Source organism: Alligator sinensis, unplaced genomic scaffold, assembly GCF_000455745.1.
Source record: "Alligator sinensis unplaced genomic scaffold, ASM45574v1 scaffold1308_1, whole genome shotgun sequence".
Taxonomy (NCBI): Eukaryota; Metazoa; Chordata; order Crocodylia; family Alligatoridae; genus Alligator; species Alligator sinensis.
In genome coordinates this window covers 110,056-127,553 of record NW_005842416.1, presented here as the reverse complement: position 1 = coordinate 127,553, position 17,498 = coordinate 110,056, and the positions used below count along the sequence as shown (strand labels likewise).

The following is a 17,498-nucleotide window of genomic DNA, read 5'->3' as shown; positions in this document are numbered from 1 at the left end:
CTGCAGCGAGGCCGCGCGTTGCCGCCGCCGCTCTCCGGGCGGGGCCGGGGGGCTCCTCGCCTGGCGTCGGCCCCCTCCCCGCGATTGACCTGGGGGGAGGGCGGATTTCGTGCTTGCCAAGCACGTGTCAGGGCAGCGACCCGACTGGCCGGCCCAGCGCTGAGGGCGGCGCCCGGGCACACCCATTGCTTCACTTTTTTTGGGTGGGTGGCCGTGTTTGCCATTAGCACTGCCCTTTGTCATGGGAGTTGGCCCGGGCCTGCCTCCCCCCTGCAGCCCATGTCCACTTGCCACTTGCCTTTTGGACAAGTCCAACCTTGTCCCTTTTTTTTTAGCTGCCAGTCTCCGGCCACTGATTTTATTCCGACCTTCGTGTCATACAGCAAATGTCCCAAACTCTTGGTAGCCCAGGCGTGCAGGTGTTAGTTTGGGGGTGGGGGGTCTCTGTTGTGGCCCTTGTAGGAGGACGTGGAGGTTCTCATTGCTTAGGGAACTCGGATGTTGCCATCCAGATCCTGCCACTATTAAAATTCTTACCTAAAAAGCTGGCAAACAAGACTTTTTTTAAAGTAATTTCTTTAGGGTTTTTCCTTTCCTATCTGTAAACTACTGACATCAGCACATCACTATGCTGTGCTGATAACATAGCATAGTGCAGCAATAACATAGGCTGACAGAGTCCCTATGTTATTTGGGAACAAAAGCAGAGAGAAGTGTGGGCTACGGAGCAGAAGTTTTCAAAGGAACTACCATCGCTAGAGCTTCACTTAAACAGCACTTCAGTACACTGTTGCTCATGGGGGAGCTAGAAGGAGAAATGAAGACTGAGGAGTGCTGACCACCACCGTGCTGAGAACGTTTCGTTTTAATGTGCACTGCTTAAGATTAGACCCAAGTCACGTTTGAAATACAGATCTGTAAATACTCTGCAGCCCAAGATGACTAGCATTGATCTCTTCTTCTCTTTGCTGCTTTTATGCTTTCTTATTATGTATCGTGTATATTCTTATTCTACTCAACAGCAGAATATTTCCCAAAGTATTGTTGAACAAATGTCCTACGACTGTTCTCCATACAGGGAATGAAAGCTATGGCTTCATTTTAATGTGGAGTCCTCGGTGGTACAGTCCTTGCTTGATATGCAGGAGACCCAGGTTCAATTCCTGGGTACTTATACACCTACAGCCATGGAGGCACCATATGTCCAGCCTTTGGATTGTGGCCTGAAGGGGAGACGGAAGGTCTGGGCAGTCTCCACTTCTAGACTCCTATTTGGGCATGTGCCAAAAGTCTTGGTGACCTGTTGCTTGCCAAACCGTTTTAATACACATAGACAGTCCCAAACTGTACCCATATGCAGAAGGCAAGGCAAAGTGGCATCTTAGAGACTGCCTTCTGCTTGACTTCATACTAGCATCACTCTAACTTGTGTGTATGGATAGGGTAGAAAATGCCATCTTCCTAGTAAGTTTATTCCATGCATTCTCTGATGCTCTGTTCTGATGCTGCCCACCTCTAAAAACCTGTTATCATTTTGATTCTATTATTTCAACATTAAACACACAATATCGTGAAGCAGAATTTAGGTTTTTATTTCCTCCCACTATTATTATTATTATTACTACTACTACTACTTTGATGACTACTATTACTATTCGGTTGTTATGTCAAGAATGGCATTCTTCATTCAGCAGTGGGCAATCTCTGATGATTTACAGCCTAACATACACATACTAATGTACATAACTTTCTGATGGAAAATCCATAGTCTGTTACTGCTCTCATTTTAAATGACGGAAAACATTTTGTTCTCTTAAACTGAGGTGGGGGGAATTCCTTCCTGATTTAGGACATCAGATCGCAACCTGAAGGGTGATATTTGATGTTCTAAATTTCAGTCTTTCCTTTTATTCAGTTGCAGAATTAGTCATCTCTCATCATGACAGAAAAAACCCATTAACTTCCGTTCAAGATGGGATTATATCCATCCACTCATTGGTATTATGGAGAATATCAAAACCACCATGAGATTGTTACTCAGTTGAGTAAAACTGTATGCTGTGTGTTATGATTGTTTAGACATGTAACATTAGCTCTTTATTTGATGCTCTCCACAAACTTATGGTCTGCCTTTGAAAACTGTTGGACTATAGAATAACCAAAATTCTATAGGGAATTGGGAATAAAGGCCCTGTTCAGTCAGATACCTTAATCTAGTAACATTTTTCATGTTTAAGAGGAAAAAAAGGAGTAATTCCCCACCTCCACCCAAAGCCAGATGCAGTAGTCTCTTACATTTTAAAACTAAAACATTACAAACATTAGTACTGCAATTTGAACACAGTTTTATTTAGTAGTTATTATTTCTTTATAATCTCATTTTGTTTTGTCTGTGATTGGAAAGGAAATCAGACTCTCAATACATTTAAGTTTTTACCTCCTTTGCTTTCATAATAACAGTCTCATAATGAGCAAAGTGCAATCAAGTCGTAATATTTTCTCTTCAGCCTTATAATTATAAATTCTAGCTGTTATTTATAGACTGAAACATCTTACAACCAGATTCATTTTTCAAGCTGTACATGAGTGCTACAATAGCTTTTTCCTTATTACTTGCTCACATTTGAGTATGCTGTCTTGTTAAAGGTTGTGTATTGGGTATTAGCATGAAACATGCATACACAGTTCCTTTACACCTGAAGAGGAGAACAACATAGTAGGAATTCTGAAAGCACAGGCATTTGTCAATGAGTATCTGCTAAATCTGTAATTCAGGACTTCAAGTAAGGTCCTGGCAGATGTTAAAATAATGGTGCCTTTGATATCTGAGGAATCTTATTTGCTATCCCACATGTGCCTGGCAGGATACATAATGTTTAGGACAGGACATAAAATTCCTCAGACCCCAGTCATGTGACTGCCTGGGCCTGGGGCTGAGACCATCCCTTGCCCATTCCCAGGGTTCAGGTAGGGGGTGGTTTTGTCCTGGACCCCAGGGTTGCATGTGTCCAATTCAGATGCTCAGCTGAGCATTGAGATAGAGCAGGGGCTGCTCTGTGCCCAAAAAGGCATGTGTGGAGCCCAGTTGGTTAAAAGTCAGTGTGCTGGGTCTCTGGACTTCAAGTCTTTAAACATCACTTACAGCCCAGTTGCATACACAGTTTTTAGACCCGTGTAGACCTTGACATAGGCAGCCCCTGGTCCCAGCTGGAGACCTGGGGCCGCCCCTAGTTTGATCCTGGGGATCAGGCAGGGGACCTGGGTTGCCTGGCATGATCCTGACACTCAGCTGGGAGTGAGGATCAGGCAAATGGAAGCTCCAAGTCAGACATGTGGCTCACATTCAATTTAAAGTAGGATACAAACCATCCACAAAAGGTGTAGCACTTAAAAAAAGAAAAAGTGTCAAATCATCTCTCTATTCTCCCTCTACAGCTGAATTTTAAGTGAAAGCTATTTAGATAAATATTCAATATTCATACAAGGCAACTTTTAATGTTGCAAGTAGAATATCTTTGTGGCTGGTTTGCCATTTTATCATCTAAATTAGCTGAACTTATGACATGCTATAGTGATGGATGATTAACACATGAGTCATGCCACAAATGTCATGTACCTAAATGCATAAGGCACATTTAAGTTAGCAGTGCACTGACAAAACTACTTCGTTTTTGAGCTAGTATGCTGTAAAATTATTTTCCTTTACAAATGATAGAGAGAAAAACAACTAGAAAGATAGGGTAGTACAAATGAGAGCAACTCCCCTTATCTTTAAATAAAAAAAAGTTCGAAGATTAGAAGTTTAGAGTGAGGGTAAGGGTAGATGGGTACATTTGCAACAGTGTTCTTGTTTTCCTTCCTTTACACCCATGCCCCACCCCCTTATTAAAATATAGATTTTTTTCTAGAATGGTTTTTGGGAAGAAATCCTGAAAAAATACCTGTTTTGAGCGCATGATCGTAACAAGGCAGGGTCAGATTTCATGTTGTATTTGAACCTGCTTGCTGTAGGAAAGCCATTTAATCTTGTGCAATAAATGTGTTTGGCAGATAGGAAAACAAAGGTATTTGATATGTAGAAAAAGACTGGAGGGGAACAAAACATTCACCTCGATTCTGTAGGTGCATAAGCAGTGTTTGATGATGCTTGTATTAGTTAAAACGGAGGATGTTTTTCAACACTGGTCCATTTGACCTATTTTAAGAGAGCTTGTTTTTAGGATGCTACCCCAAAATGCTCATGCATTCTGTTTGATAAATAAGTGAAATAGATTTAAAGGGCAGTTATTTTAGTAACTGTTTTTGAAGTCTCTGTTCAGTGCATTTTAAACTTATGCTTTCGAGCTGCAGATAAAGGGTTAACCCTGAAATCCAAACATGCAGTAACTTGAGGTAGATAAATGACTGATAGTGTTTGCTATTAAGTCATTAGGATGCTGATATGACTCCCTGTTAGAATGAAGATTGTTAGTATTCATTCTGTAATGGCAGGAAACATTAATATGTTAATAAGGCATAAGCTTCCATGTTCAAGTTGTGTTGGTATAATCAGACACCTTACTGTTAAGGTAATAAGGCTCATTCCACTATTAAGTGGGATTATGAAGCCATTAATCCAGCTTTATTTGGCTAAAAACAAGTGTCAATCATCTCACTTGTCTTTTTTCTCTAAAGCTTTGTTTTCAGTGGAAGTTAGATAAATACTCAATATTTATACCAGGTAATTTTCAGTGTTGATCACCAGCAAATCATGGTCTCTGATTTTTGTCAGGTTTGCAAAATAGATATCCTTGTAATAGCTCACAACTTTCACATAGTTGTAGTAAATTTCATGACCAAATCTGATCTAAGTACACACAGCATGTTTTATCTGCAGTTTTGCATGCTGTATTTGTAAAGTTAGGCTTGCTTTTTACATTTAACATTTCAGAATGATGTGACTGTTGGATTTTTGGGCTTTTATGTATTATAGCATCAACTAATGCAAGATAAAATAACTATTGCAAATTTGAGATTTGATAGTGCAAATGCTACAACAGGAATGAAGAGGGTAGAGTCAAGTCCTTTACTGAAGAGAAGTAGAACCCAGATTGAGAAACAGATGCCCAGAACCAGTCTCCCCCTAACATCTATATGTATGTGCAAAGAAGGGTCAAATAGCCTAAAAATCTACTGGTTAACTTTTAATAGTATATTTTTTGGGGACACTTAGCTGACTGACACTTTGTTTTTCTGAATATTTGCAAAGCAGCCAGGCCATTATTGCATTATTTAAGCAATTTACTTAGAATATGTTAAGATTTTGCTATAAAGTTATTTTGAACTGGTTTTTAAAATTGTAGCAGTGCTTGATAGATATTCAGTTAAAGTATGGATATAGCCATATGGAATTTTAGAGTGCTGTACCTTCCAGATACAGTTTTTACCTCAGGTTTCTTTCTGGTGATCCAGTCATTGGGTGGCTCTTGGGATATAGTCCTCCAGTTAAGCTTTGTAGTTTCACTTTCAGCATACAGAATCTGAGTTCATAGTTCTTCATTGCTTCTCATCAGAATATCTGGCGTTGAAGTCCTTCACTATCTAGCAAGAGTTGGAAGCCTGTTCCCATTTCAAAGTAGTATTATTCAAGTTTAGTAGGATTTAGCACTACTGTCTCCAAAGAGTGTGATATAAGGAAAACTAAATCTTTTGATTTTCTAGGTTTTGGTCTGCAGATTCTTTACTTAGCAGCAGTTTGTTGTTCTTTATTGAGCAAGAGTTTGTGATCTGTCTCTCCAGACCACTTTCTACCTAAAATTTCACTTTTGTTGTAGGTTTTTTTTTTTTCCAACCTGCATCATGGACTATTTGTCTTCTGTAGAGACATGGGGTTTTGGCTTTTTAAAACCCTCTCTCTCATCCTGAGTCTACAGCTCTTTTAGCTATGGCTCCTAGAGAGCCTGAGCTCAAGCCTGTCCTTATATTTGGGACCCTACAAGTCACATGGCTCTCACCTGATCTCTGGACTTAGTCCTATCACCTGGGAGGCAGGGTAGCCAGACACAGGTGAGGCTCAGCATACCTCACTCTTTGATACACATATCAAGTAAGAAACTTGCAGATATATTTTTAAATCATACCAAAATTTTAGTAAGGTTAGATGAAACTCTAAACTTTCGGTTGGAAATGTACTCAGTTGAAAAAGACCTTTTTTTTTTTTTTTTTTTTTTTTTAATTGAAGCTTTTCCTGTCTCTCCTTACAAATGAACATTGTCTTATTTGGTTTTACTATACAATTCACGAAACACATCCTGTTCACCTTTAAATACAAGGACATTCATTCCCTTCTGAATCTGGTTTTAAAAACAAACCCACAAATGAACATGCCATCCTTTCTGTTTTTACAGACACGTTCCTTGCTTGGTGTATTTGAAGAAGATGCTGCAGCAATTTCAAGTTACATCAACCAGTTATATCGAGCCATGCACCGAATTTATGATGCACAGGTAAAGTTGCATGTGTTCTTGAATATATTTAGAAAGCTTATAAAATAGATTTTATATTGTTTAACCACTTGGTTAAATACAGGAAATTATATTTTTAAACTTTAAAATTTTAAATTTCAGTGAAATGGATTAAGGAAGAAAATTACTCTTTTCCTCTATGTTAAATAGAGATGCAGAGTGACATTCTGTATGTGCTACAGCATACTGTTTCTTACTAGAATTTTTCATACCAATTAAATGGGCTGTTTGCTTGTTAAAACATTTGTTACCAGATTTGCCTATCACTTTGGGGTGTGCTCATTTATTAGGGGTACATTTCTGGGGTCTCTGTAATTGTATCAGTGTGCTGCTTGTGTTACTTATGTTTCTATGTGGAGCTGTATCTCTCCCTTCTGCAAGTCCTTACCCACAATGGAGCTATCTTGCAGGACTCGGGTTCAGTGGAGCTGGGTTCCTCCAATCAACCGAATCAGTCAAACACATATACGCACACAGATTAACAGGGCATGCCTGAGTCAGGCCAGATTATTCAGCATTGACAGGCTGACACCCTCATGTGCCTTGTACTCAGTTCATCCCTTATTTCAGCGGGACAATAATAAATGCAGTTAGACACACACACGCTAACAGTGGACATCTGAGCATTTTCAGCTGATAACTCTCATGCACCTCAAAACTCAGCACATCCCAATCTCTTGTCACAATGGTTTTAGTAGTCTAACTCCCTTGATGGGCGGACCTCACTGTAGTTTTGGGAATTACGGGGATCTTTGGCTTGGGTAAAGGAAGCATTGCTGCAGAGCAAATGGGGAGGTCAAGGGGAAGAAAGAGTAAATGAGGTTCAGAGAGAGTATGGCAACCAGCTTGACCATAAAAGTTATTTATTTCCAGGTATATGAACTTATGATGATAGCAGTAGTAATAGCCATACAAAAGAGACAAATAAAACAGGTACAATATTACATGGTTTCAGTTAGGTATTTGGGGAAGTCTAGCTCAAGTTTGATCAGCAAAAATCGGGCTTAGAAAGCTGTGCCTGGAGTAAGAGAAACAGAAGTCAGGTTTAGAAAGCTGTAGTAAGAGAATTCTCTCTTACCTGGAGTAAGAGAATAAAAGTCAGGTTCCTAGAGTCAGAGAGAGAGTTGGGGGGTCTCACCACTCAGTGAAGCTTGAACCAGTCGAGGTTCCCAGGTGTTTGTTGGAGCTTACAGACAGGCAGAAGTACTGAGCACAATCAATGGAGGGACTCCAGGTAGAAAAGGAGTGGAACTGGTGCAGCTTTTGGATCCAAGCACCAGGAGAGAAACTTGAGCTTGGGTTGGGGTTTTTGTAGAGAACTAACAATGGCTCAAAGGAGAACACCAGGTTTGTTTATGGGTAAACAATGGCTCATATCCTCGGTAATAGGAACTGATCGCTCTTGGCTATGGGTGGCATTACTCTGATTATACTCATAATGCAGACAGGCAGATTCAGTGTTTTGGGTACCAGTCAAGGAGTCATTACTAGAGTTGATCTGATAAATACTGAGCTGGGTGTGTGCAGACGCGGGTTGATTAGCATTTGGAGCAGAGATACCCCATCATGCAGTGCTCCCCTGCTTCTCTGGTCCCAGAATTCAGTGCGGTCCTTATCTTGGAATCTCTGTTCTACATTCTGGATGCTAATGAAGATGCTTTCCTGTCCCATCTCCCATGAAAATGAGTTGTCATCCAGTTCCATCTCCAATGTACATGAGACCAAGGGAGTTGCTTCACTCCTGTCACCCTTGTCTGGAGGGATTTAGGTGCGTCTCCCATTGCATCTTCATTGTCTTTTGTAAGTCTTTCCTCTAATCAGTTCTTATTGGGAGGGCTGAGTTCTTTGCAAGTCAGACAGGCTGTGTACTGTGCCAGGGTTCCCCAAGAACACAGAGCTGCCAGGTAACACATGTTATCATGCTTTTACTTGTCTAGATCATTTGCTGCAGTGATCTAATTGTATAAAAAGAGTTGATTGGGATATACTATAAAAAAATGGGTTACTAGATCAAGCACTTTGTGTTCAGATGATTGGACTTCGATGTTGGAAGTAGCAGCTAGTGATTTTTTTTAATGACCAATTGAGATTGTAGCTGTAATGTAAAGTTATAAATGCCCTTCACTGTTGTTGTATTTACTGTCTCTTGCTATCATTATTTCCTGTGTTTTGCATTTGCTTCCTTTTGTTTCCATTTTGACTGTGGTGTGGTAGATAAGTATTTCTTCTTGTGACCAACCTATATACCATCTGCATGTTCTTATGCTACTTCATTTTATTGCCTTCCTTGTTTTGCTTTTTATTTCTGCACCCTTGATGCTCAAGTATATTATAAAGGATGCAGGTATTTCCTATTATGAAAATGCTTGCGTAGATCATTGCTTAGATCCCATCTGTATAACTTCTGATAAAATGTGTAAGCAGACAGGTTAAGTTTACCATGCTAATTGACCCCCTAGGCAGGCTCCAAATACTGTGGGAGGGGAGAGGGCTACAAGGCAAGAAGGCATGGGGTTGATCTCATATCTAGAAGTGCAGAAAAGCTTCCAGGGCCAGACTAGACTGTTCTGTGGAGGGGTTTATAGGGAAGATGCTTGGTGGTTTGGGCTTTAAGCCAATCTTAAGGTTGGCCCTAACTATCTATGTAGATATAGCTTTAGTGGCACAGCTTGTTCTAAATTTACCCTTCATATGTGATACCGTTGATACTTAGGAACCATGATTGCTAGTTTGAACTAAAACAGCTGCATCATCATAACTGTATAGAATACTGTTTTCTGCATGGAGACTTTAAACCCATTACTGAGGGTCTAGTAACTCCACATAGTACATTGTAGGTGCTGTTGGTGTGATATCCAGAAATACAGGCCTTCCACAACTCATGTAAATGTCAATACAAATTGTGGATGCTCACATCCTTTTAAAATCTGGCCGGGTGTATTTTGAGAGTGCTCATTTAACCATATTCAAATTCCGTCCCTCGTCGTCTACAATTTCTGCACATTGATTGAAAGCTAAATTAGGAAGTAATCAATTTTCCTTCTTTTTAACCAGAATGAATTAAGCGCAGCAACTCATCTGACTTCAAAACTTCTGAAGGAATATGAGAAGCAGGTATAGTATAAATTAGTGTCCATTTCCAGTAGTTTAGAGAATGGACTTTTGTAAGTTTTTCTTCTCCCAGAGCACAGTGCAAAATTGATCTGGGTAAAATCTTATCAAGATAAAATGTGTATTGGTAGCAGCTGACTGCTGTTTAATTTTATTCCATGTAGAAGGTACCCCCATTTTTGGGGGATGTAAATTAGTCTTGCTGTGATTCTGCTTCCCAGAGCAGTCTTTAGACTATTCAGCTCCATCACCCTCAGTAGTATTAGAAAGTTCTTTGGCTAAGTGAATGCTTGTCCTCTGGAGAATTTTAAAGGGACGGCAGCCTAAACTAATGATCTGTTGCAAGGTGGCAGCTTTAATTTTAGTTGCCAGGTAAGAGAAGAGATGGTGTGGTCTGAAGTAGGGATGAAAAAGGATTAAACAGTTAAGCGACAATTATATTTATACTGTTTACCAGTTAGTGACCTTTGGCAGGAACGGAGCCAACCCCTTATGTCTTCACCATGCACCCAGTGCTGCATGGGCCCCAGGCTGCTGGCAGGGAGCCTCTGGAGGAGCACAGCAGGCTTGGCTGAGCCACTAAGGGGCGCTGCCAACTGCAAAGTCACAGCTTCCCCTTGCCCTCAGGGACTGGGGCTGCAGACCTCTCCTGTACTTGGATCCTGCTGCCATGGGGAGAGAGGGAGGAAGATGCCAGGCCCTGCAACAGGGGTGAGGCAGGCCTTCCCTCTGCAGCAGCGAAACTCCTGGCCCTGTGTTGGGTCTGCCCGGCCCCCCAAATCCCTGGCTGTTGTTCCAGTTCTTTTTCTTGCATAGTATGGATCAAGGCTGTACCAACTTTGGAGCAGATGAGGGCCACTTACCACAGAGATCCCCTGTTGAGCCACATAGCAGGGATCCCAGGCCCTGCAAAGCCATGGGCTCCCTGTGTCTAGGGTGGGGACAGGAAACAGAAGCCAGAGGAGAAAGGGGAACCGAGAGAGTCAGTGCATGGAGGGAGTGGCACTCAGGCAGGAGCCTGCAGCCTTTGAGTTGGACAGCCCTGGTATGGATTATTGTAACAAAGCTGTGATTAGTTTACAACAGGAAATATATGTATATGTAAGAATGTATTTGTGTGCACAGGGTTAATTTAAATTAGCTTGATTTTTTTTTATAAAAAGAGTTGAAGTTTAAATTCAGCATTAAAGTCAATAACTGTGCATATTGAAATGGGTGTAATTTATGTCTTTTTGGAAAATACTAGTATTAAAAGCAAAGTCCATATTACAGGAAACAGTGAAAACAGAAATTTAGAGAGCTTTACATATTCTTACTTCATTATATTTAAAATAATTTTGTCTGAAAAAAATAAAAATGGGCTTAGAGATGGGTTCAACTTATAAGGATCAGTTACTTTTGTTCTTTCATAAATAAGAAGCAGATACCTACCTGAGCAGTTTTTATTATGGCATAATTTTATTAGAGCCCCATATCATGAGATGGTATTTAAAATTATCAGTTTAAAAAAAAAAAAATGCATTTAAGACTTGTTAAATGTTTCCAGTTTTTGTAAACATTTTGGTTGTTCTTTTCAGCCTTTACTCCAAAAAGACAAGACTAGAAATTTACTTTCATAGAAGACTCTTATATAATTGCCTGATAAGATCGACAGCTTTAAAGGTTAATATCTAATGTGAGGCTTGTGATAAAATTGAGACTTGGCAGAAAAAGAATAAAATCTTCATTTTCTCAGGTCCAACCTGCACTTTTCTGAACCCTAGAACAGATTTGAAAGATAGGATTTAATGTTTAAAAAACAAGGTAAACTTTTCTGTAGTTTTCATAAATATTCATGTTCATATAAAAGAAATATGTTAGTAAAATGACACATGTAGTGGTACTAAATCTGCACTGGTATCTTAAGTTCCCAATGTTTTAGTTTTCATACATAGCATACATGTATTCTGTTGTTAACACTGCTGTATGTATGACAGAAGAAAGCTATAACCAACAGATTTTCTTTTTTATTTTTATAGCGTTTTCCATTAGGGGGTGATGATGAAGTTATGAGCTCTACCCTACAACAGTTTGCAAAAGTGATAGATGAGGCAAGTGTTTTTGCATTTAGCTTATTTTTTTCCATCTACAGCAGGGGTGGGAAGTTATTTTGGGCGGAGGGCTGCTTACTGCGTTTTGGCAAGCTATCGAGGGCCACATGCTGGGCAGCCAGGGGCAGATGAATATTAATTTTCTAAATTTTTGAGGGGCCCTGCGGGCCGGATAGAATGGCCTGGCAGGTCACATCTGGCCCACGGGCCACATTTTGCCCTGATCTACAGATTCCTAAATTAACTATCATTTGCTTCCTTTAGCTTAAGCATTCAGAAATCTCTTTCATTCATCTATACTAGTAGTAGTACAACAACAGTAGTAGCAGTAATAGTACAGCTACTGCTACTTCTATTACTGTTACTACTTTAATTACCATGTATTCTTGCATATAACATATCCCAAATATAACACACACCTCATTTTTTTGGAAGGCCCCTAGCAGGAAAAATAATCTTATCTTGGAATATGGGTAAGTAGTCTCTGGGGCTGGGGGCCATGCACAGGGGCTCAATCTGGCACTCTGCACTGAGGATACACGCCAGGTCCAACCCTATGACGCCCAATCCAGTGCAGTGGGGAGGGAGGGATCAGTGACAGCATGGAATGCTGTTGTTCCCAGAGCTGTGGCAATTAATGCTGACATCTCTCTGGTCCCCCTTCCCCCAGCCTAATTTCCAGATCCAGGGGGAGCCCTTTTCCTTGATTGTAATGCATACCCCAGTTTTCCATAGCTGGTTATGGGGAGAAGGTGTGGGTTATATGCAAGAAAATACAGTACACGCCATTTATATAAAGATTAAAATTGTTTGACCGGAACTTATAGAAGCAATATAACAAAGTACAGTTTATGTAATTTAGAAACAATGTCTCTCTCTTATTCTGTACTTTCATGTTGCTGTCTGCTACAAAACTTATTCTACAGAACAAGGAGCTACTAGACTTATTTTATTAGCACCAAATGCAGGTAAATTTATCCAAGACACCAGTCTTTTCAGATGAAGATGGAAAAAAACTTCTTAATAGAAGTCTATTTGAGACACACACAGAGTCAAGATTGGGACTGCATCATGCCAGACAACATCTTCAAATATCTGAAGAGTTTGTAATTTAAGCTAAGAGGAGATGAACAAGTAAATGAACTAATATTAAAGTACAGTAAAAAGGAAAAGGTGAGGAAAATGAGGAAGGTGGGACTGTGGAAAGCACCTTCTAGATCATCAAGTCTACCTCCCTACTATTGAATGAACCACCACCTGTAATCCCTATCATAGTTTACAGAACTCAGTCTTAAAAGCACTTAAAGCTTTTTGCCCCTCCACTTGAAATGGAAGGCTGTTCCAGAAAATGTTTGCTGTTATGTTTCACAGATTTACTAACTTCTGGCCCTAATTTATTCATGGCCAGTTTCTGCCCATTTATTCTTGTGCTGATGAAGTTGTGTAGCTTAGTAGCTTCATTCTGGTGTTAACCTCATTTTGGTTTTATAGATAAAAATCAAATACCCTCAGCCGTTGTTTTGATAGGCTGAACAAGCCAAATTCTTCTATTGTCTTCAGATGGCATCTGATGAAGTAGGCTGTTGACCATAAAAAAATGCATGCTTCTGTGTATGAGTTAGTCTCTAAAATGTCACCTGGCCCTGCCTTCTGCATGACTTCAGACTAATACAGTTAACTATTTCTCTCAACAGTTGTATATAGTGATCCAATAAAAAAATATTATCAAACCTGTTTATTTTTATTTACATAATGGAGTTTAAACTAAAGTAATTGTTTTATCTGTTGTTTGGCTTTAGCTAGCTCCTTTTTTCCAGATGTGAAGAAGGGGATTTTGTACTGAAAGCTTGTCAGACATCTCTCCCAACTAGATAGTTGGTCCATTAAAAGATATTACTAAACAAACCTTGCTTCTCTTTCATATCAAAATAACTTTGTTCTTGAAGGTTACACTTTAAAGCGAGGAGGAACTGAAATTTAACATTTCCAATGACTAATTATACTTGTGTTTTTCGGTTTTCCCCCAACAGCTCAGCTCTTGTCATGCAGTACTTTCAACTCAACTAGCTGATGCCATGATGTTTCCCATTACTCAGTTTAAAGAAAGGGATCTAAAAGGTAAGGTAATCAAATAATCAAATAGCGGCTGTTATTCAGAAAGATGCGGTAGTTCATCTCAGTGTTCTTGCAGTGCAATAGTAGGCTATTTAAATATGACAAGTTAGGGAGATCCAGAGAGCTATATTCCTACTATAAACAGTTAACATTTTATCACTATAGAATGCTTTTTCCATGGTTTAGAAATTAATCTAATGTAATTTCAGCAAAAACATAAATTCCTTTCTATAAACAAATTGACCTGTTTAAGTTACAGGCTTTGCACTCACTTTTCATCTTAAGTGACACAGACAGATCTTGATTTCTAGCTAAGCTTCAAAATAATTAGCAGGTCATTTGCAGGATATTTGTTGTCCCCTGGATGTTTGTCCACATTGCAAAACCACTATATAATTTGTAATTACTGGCAGTTTCTCTTCGCGTGGAGCCCAAGGATAAAATAAGTCATAATCAGTAAGACAGCTTGTTTCATGCTACCAGTAAAGTAAAGGGCCGTAGGCAAATGTCTAGGCTTGGCAGGATTTGATTTTTATTGATAAATAAACATCAATAAATGGTGATCTCACCGCATACTCACAGACCAATGAAAATATATTTTCATCAGTAACAATTAATTATTATTATTAATTAACCATTAATTGTCTGCCCCCCACAGGCCTAACTTCACACAGTTCTGAAAATTTAAATTAATAAATACTGAAAAACACCCCTAACTTTGTGCAATCCTGAAAATTGTGATAGATAAAAATCAAAATGAATGCTTAAAAAGAAATGTTTATATTAGCTGTCAGAATTATTAAAAGCTAAAAATAGAATTCTGCCAAGCCTACAAATGCCTAAAGTTCCTGGTTTTTATGAGTAGTGTATTAATACCTTGGCTAGACAACATAGAATCATAGAAAAGTAGAACCGGAAGGGACCTGTAAGATAATCAAGCCACGGGCAAGAGGTAGTTGGTCTAAACGGGTTTAATGAGTTGCCTGTCCAGCCTTCTCTTGAACACCTCTAGGGATGCTGACTGCACCACCTCTGCTGGGATATGTTCCAGATTCTAGATATCCTTGCAGAAAATAAGTTTTTCCTTATGTCCAGCCTAAATTTTCCCTAAACTAGCTTGTGCCCTGTAACAGGAGGGCGGCCTGGGTCACCGTGCTCTCCCCTGCTGCCTCCTTTACCGTGTCAAGTTACCTATTACCACCCTCCAATTCTCGCCCGCCACGACTTTGATCTTATATATTTTATAGGGAGGCTGCCCTTCGTCTGCTTGCCCACGGTTCTCCTGTTATCTCTAGGTCTCCTCCGGTATTGAGTATTCTGTATACTCCCACCTTATGGGCTATGCGTGGCTCCAACCACCTCTTTGCCACGCCCCAAGCCTCGCAGATGTGCCTGACGTTGTTCGGTCTCTCTCTCCACACCCTCTCTGGCACTCGGGCTCTCCGCAGCCCAGTCTCTCTCTCCCTCTCTGTGCCCTCAGTAATGCCGCCCTCTCTCCGGGGCTCACCATGCCCACACTGGGGCTCCTCAGCAATGCCCCCTCTCTGGGGCTTCTCAACTGCCCCTCTCTGGGGCTGGGGTCTGTGTTCCCCAAATGCTGCGCCCTCACTGGCGCTGGGTCCCCACACTCCGCTGCGAGTCCCCGGTGAGGCCTCCTCCAACCCCTAATAACCTCACCCAAACCACCGGTTACAAACAGCAACACAAACACAAGCCCTCTGGCTATAACTTAAATGGAAGCCGCTTGGCCATAACAACATTCAAGCCTACCCGGAGATTTTTCATCTCGCAGCCATGTCAGACGCTGCTCCTTCATCAGGCTTCTCCTCTCTTCCCTAACAGAGAACTCCTTCCTCCTTGACTGCTGGCAGGGAACTTTCTCTGGCCTCAGCCCCTGGGCTTTATATAGGAGCCAGGCCCTGCCCCTTCTGATCAGCTGACCTCCTCTGGTTGCCCCAGCAACCAGCAGCTGGACTCATTACTCACTTGTAGGGCTCTTCCCCTAGCAGTTTTCTCCCTTCTTAGAAGCAGGGCACCTAAGTGCTCTGCAACATGCCCATTGGACTTCATCCTCCCAAGAGGTGCCTTTCTGAAGAGTTGCTCCCCTAGATCTTGGTGTTTGCCCCTGACATACTTGTAGGCAGCTATCAAGTCACCTCTCAGTCTTCTCTTACTCATACTGAACCAACCCAATTTCCAGAGTCTCTTATCATAAGACCTATTCCCCAGCTCCTGGTCATGCATGTGGCCTTTCTCTGTACCCTTTTGAGCTTATCCACATCCTACTTGAAATGTGGTGCCCAGAACTGGACACAGTACTCCAGCTGTCGCCTCAGCAATGGCAATAGAGCGGGGAGGAGCACTTCTCTGGATCTATTGGCAGCACATCAGCTGATGCATGCCAGAGTTCTGTTTGCCCTGCTGGCAACTTCATTGCACAGATGGCTCACATCCATCCTCTGGTCAATTGTCACCCCCAGGTCCCTTTCAGATGCAGTGTCAGCCAGTGGATCACCACTCATCATATAGTTATGAGGAGGGTTCTTCCTACTCAGATGAAGGACCTGGCACTTGCCCCTGTTGAACCTCATCTGATTGCATTCAGCCCATAGGACCAGCCTGTCACGGTCATTCTGGATCCTTACCCTGTCCTCAGATGTGTCTGCATTTCCCCACAGCTTGGTGTTGTCCTCAGATTTAATCATTGTGTTTTCCACTACCTCATCCAAGTCATTGATAAAGATGTTAAAGAGCATAGGCCCAAACACTGATCCTTGAGGGACACCACTTGAGATGACCCTCCAAGATGAGGCTATCCCATCAGTTAGAACTCGTTGGGTTCGACCTTTGAGCAGGGTTGCCAACCCACCTCACTGTAGACTGGTCTAGTCCTGTACCCTCCAGCTTAATTGAGGAGAATCCCATGAGGGACAGTATCAAAGGCCTTGCTGAAGTCTAGGTAGATGATGTCAAGCACATGTCCCATATCCAGTTGGTTAGTTATCTGGTCATAGAGGGACACCAGATTTCTTAGGCATGACCTCCCCTTAACAAAGCCATACTGGTTGTTTCTTAATAACCTGCCAGTTACAAGGTTGTGGTTGATGGCCTCCTTGACAATTTTTTTTCAAGATTTTTCCCAGAACCAAAGTCAGACTGGCCAGTCTATAGTTGGCAGGGTCGTCCCTCTTTCCTTTCTTCAAGATGGGTACAACATTAGCCCTCTTCCAGTCGTATGAGATGCTTATTTTGGAATATTTTGCTTGGGCTGTTAAGTGTAATAGTGTTTTGTTGAAAATTGTCTTAAAGACAAAATGGAGTAAATAAAAATATTTTGATATGTAATTAAAATGTTACTAAACCATCCTATGCTAAATTTCCTATGGATATTTGAAAAGATGTTCTTGTTTCTGAAAGCAGGTTGTTAGTGGCAGAAGTGATTGTGGGACTAAATATGCCAAAGTTATTTTTTGGAACAGGGAAGCAACCATATTCCTCTACTCATATCTAAAAATTGTGCCACTGTCTCAATTCTTAAAGACTTGAATATTTAGGGGTGTTTGAAAATGGCTCTTGATGATTTACTGACAGATGAAAACTTGCCCACGGGAAAGGTTATAATCTTTAGCTGATGCTGTACCCAGTAACTAATGAGATTATGTTCTTTTCATCAAATCAT

At 40.9% G+C, this 17,498-nt stretch overlaps 1 protein-coding gene across 5 annotated transcripts in view; it reads left to right on the top strand.

Annotated features, from left to right (window-relative positions):
• Positions 1-357: 357 nt before the first annotated feature.
• APPL1 (adaptor protein, phosphotyrosine interacting with PH domain and leucine zipper 1) overlaps positions 358-17,498 on the top strand; it is a 43,011-nt gene continuing 25,870 nt past the window's right edge. For 2 of the 5 annotated variants that reach the window (XM_025211598.1, XM_025211601.1), the window contains exons 1-5: positions 6,392-6,485; positions 9,558-9,617; positions 11,192-11,276; positions 11,633-11,704; positions 13,735-13,822. In XM_025211598.1, the coding sequence (XP_025067383.1) occupies positions 9,607-9,617; positions 11,192-11,276; positions 11,633-11,704; positions 13,735-13,822 (256 nt within the window). In that variant the 5' untranslated portion in view covers positions 6,392-6,485; positions 9,558-9,606. Of the gene's footprint in view, positions 403-1,930; positions 2,041-6,386; positions 6,486-9,557; positions 9,618-11,191; positions 11,277-11,398; positions 11,418-11,632; positions 11,705-13,734; positions 13,823-17,498 lie in introns of those variants that run through there. The other 3 variants (XM_025211600.1, XM_025211599.1, XM_025211602.1) reach the window with 3 other exon arrangements.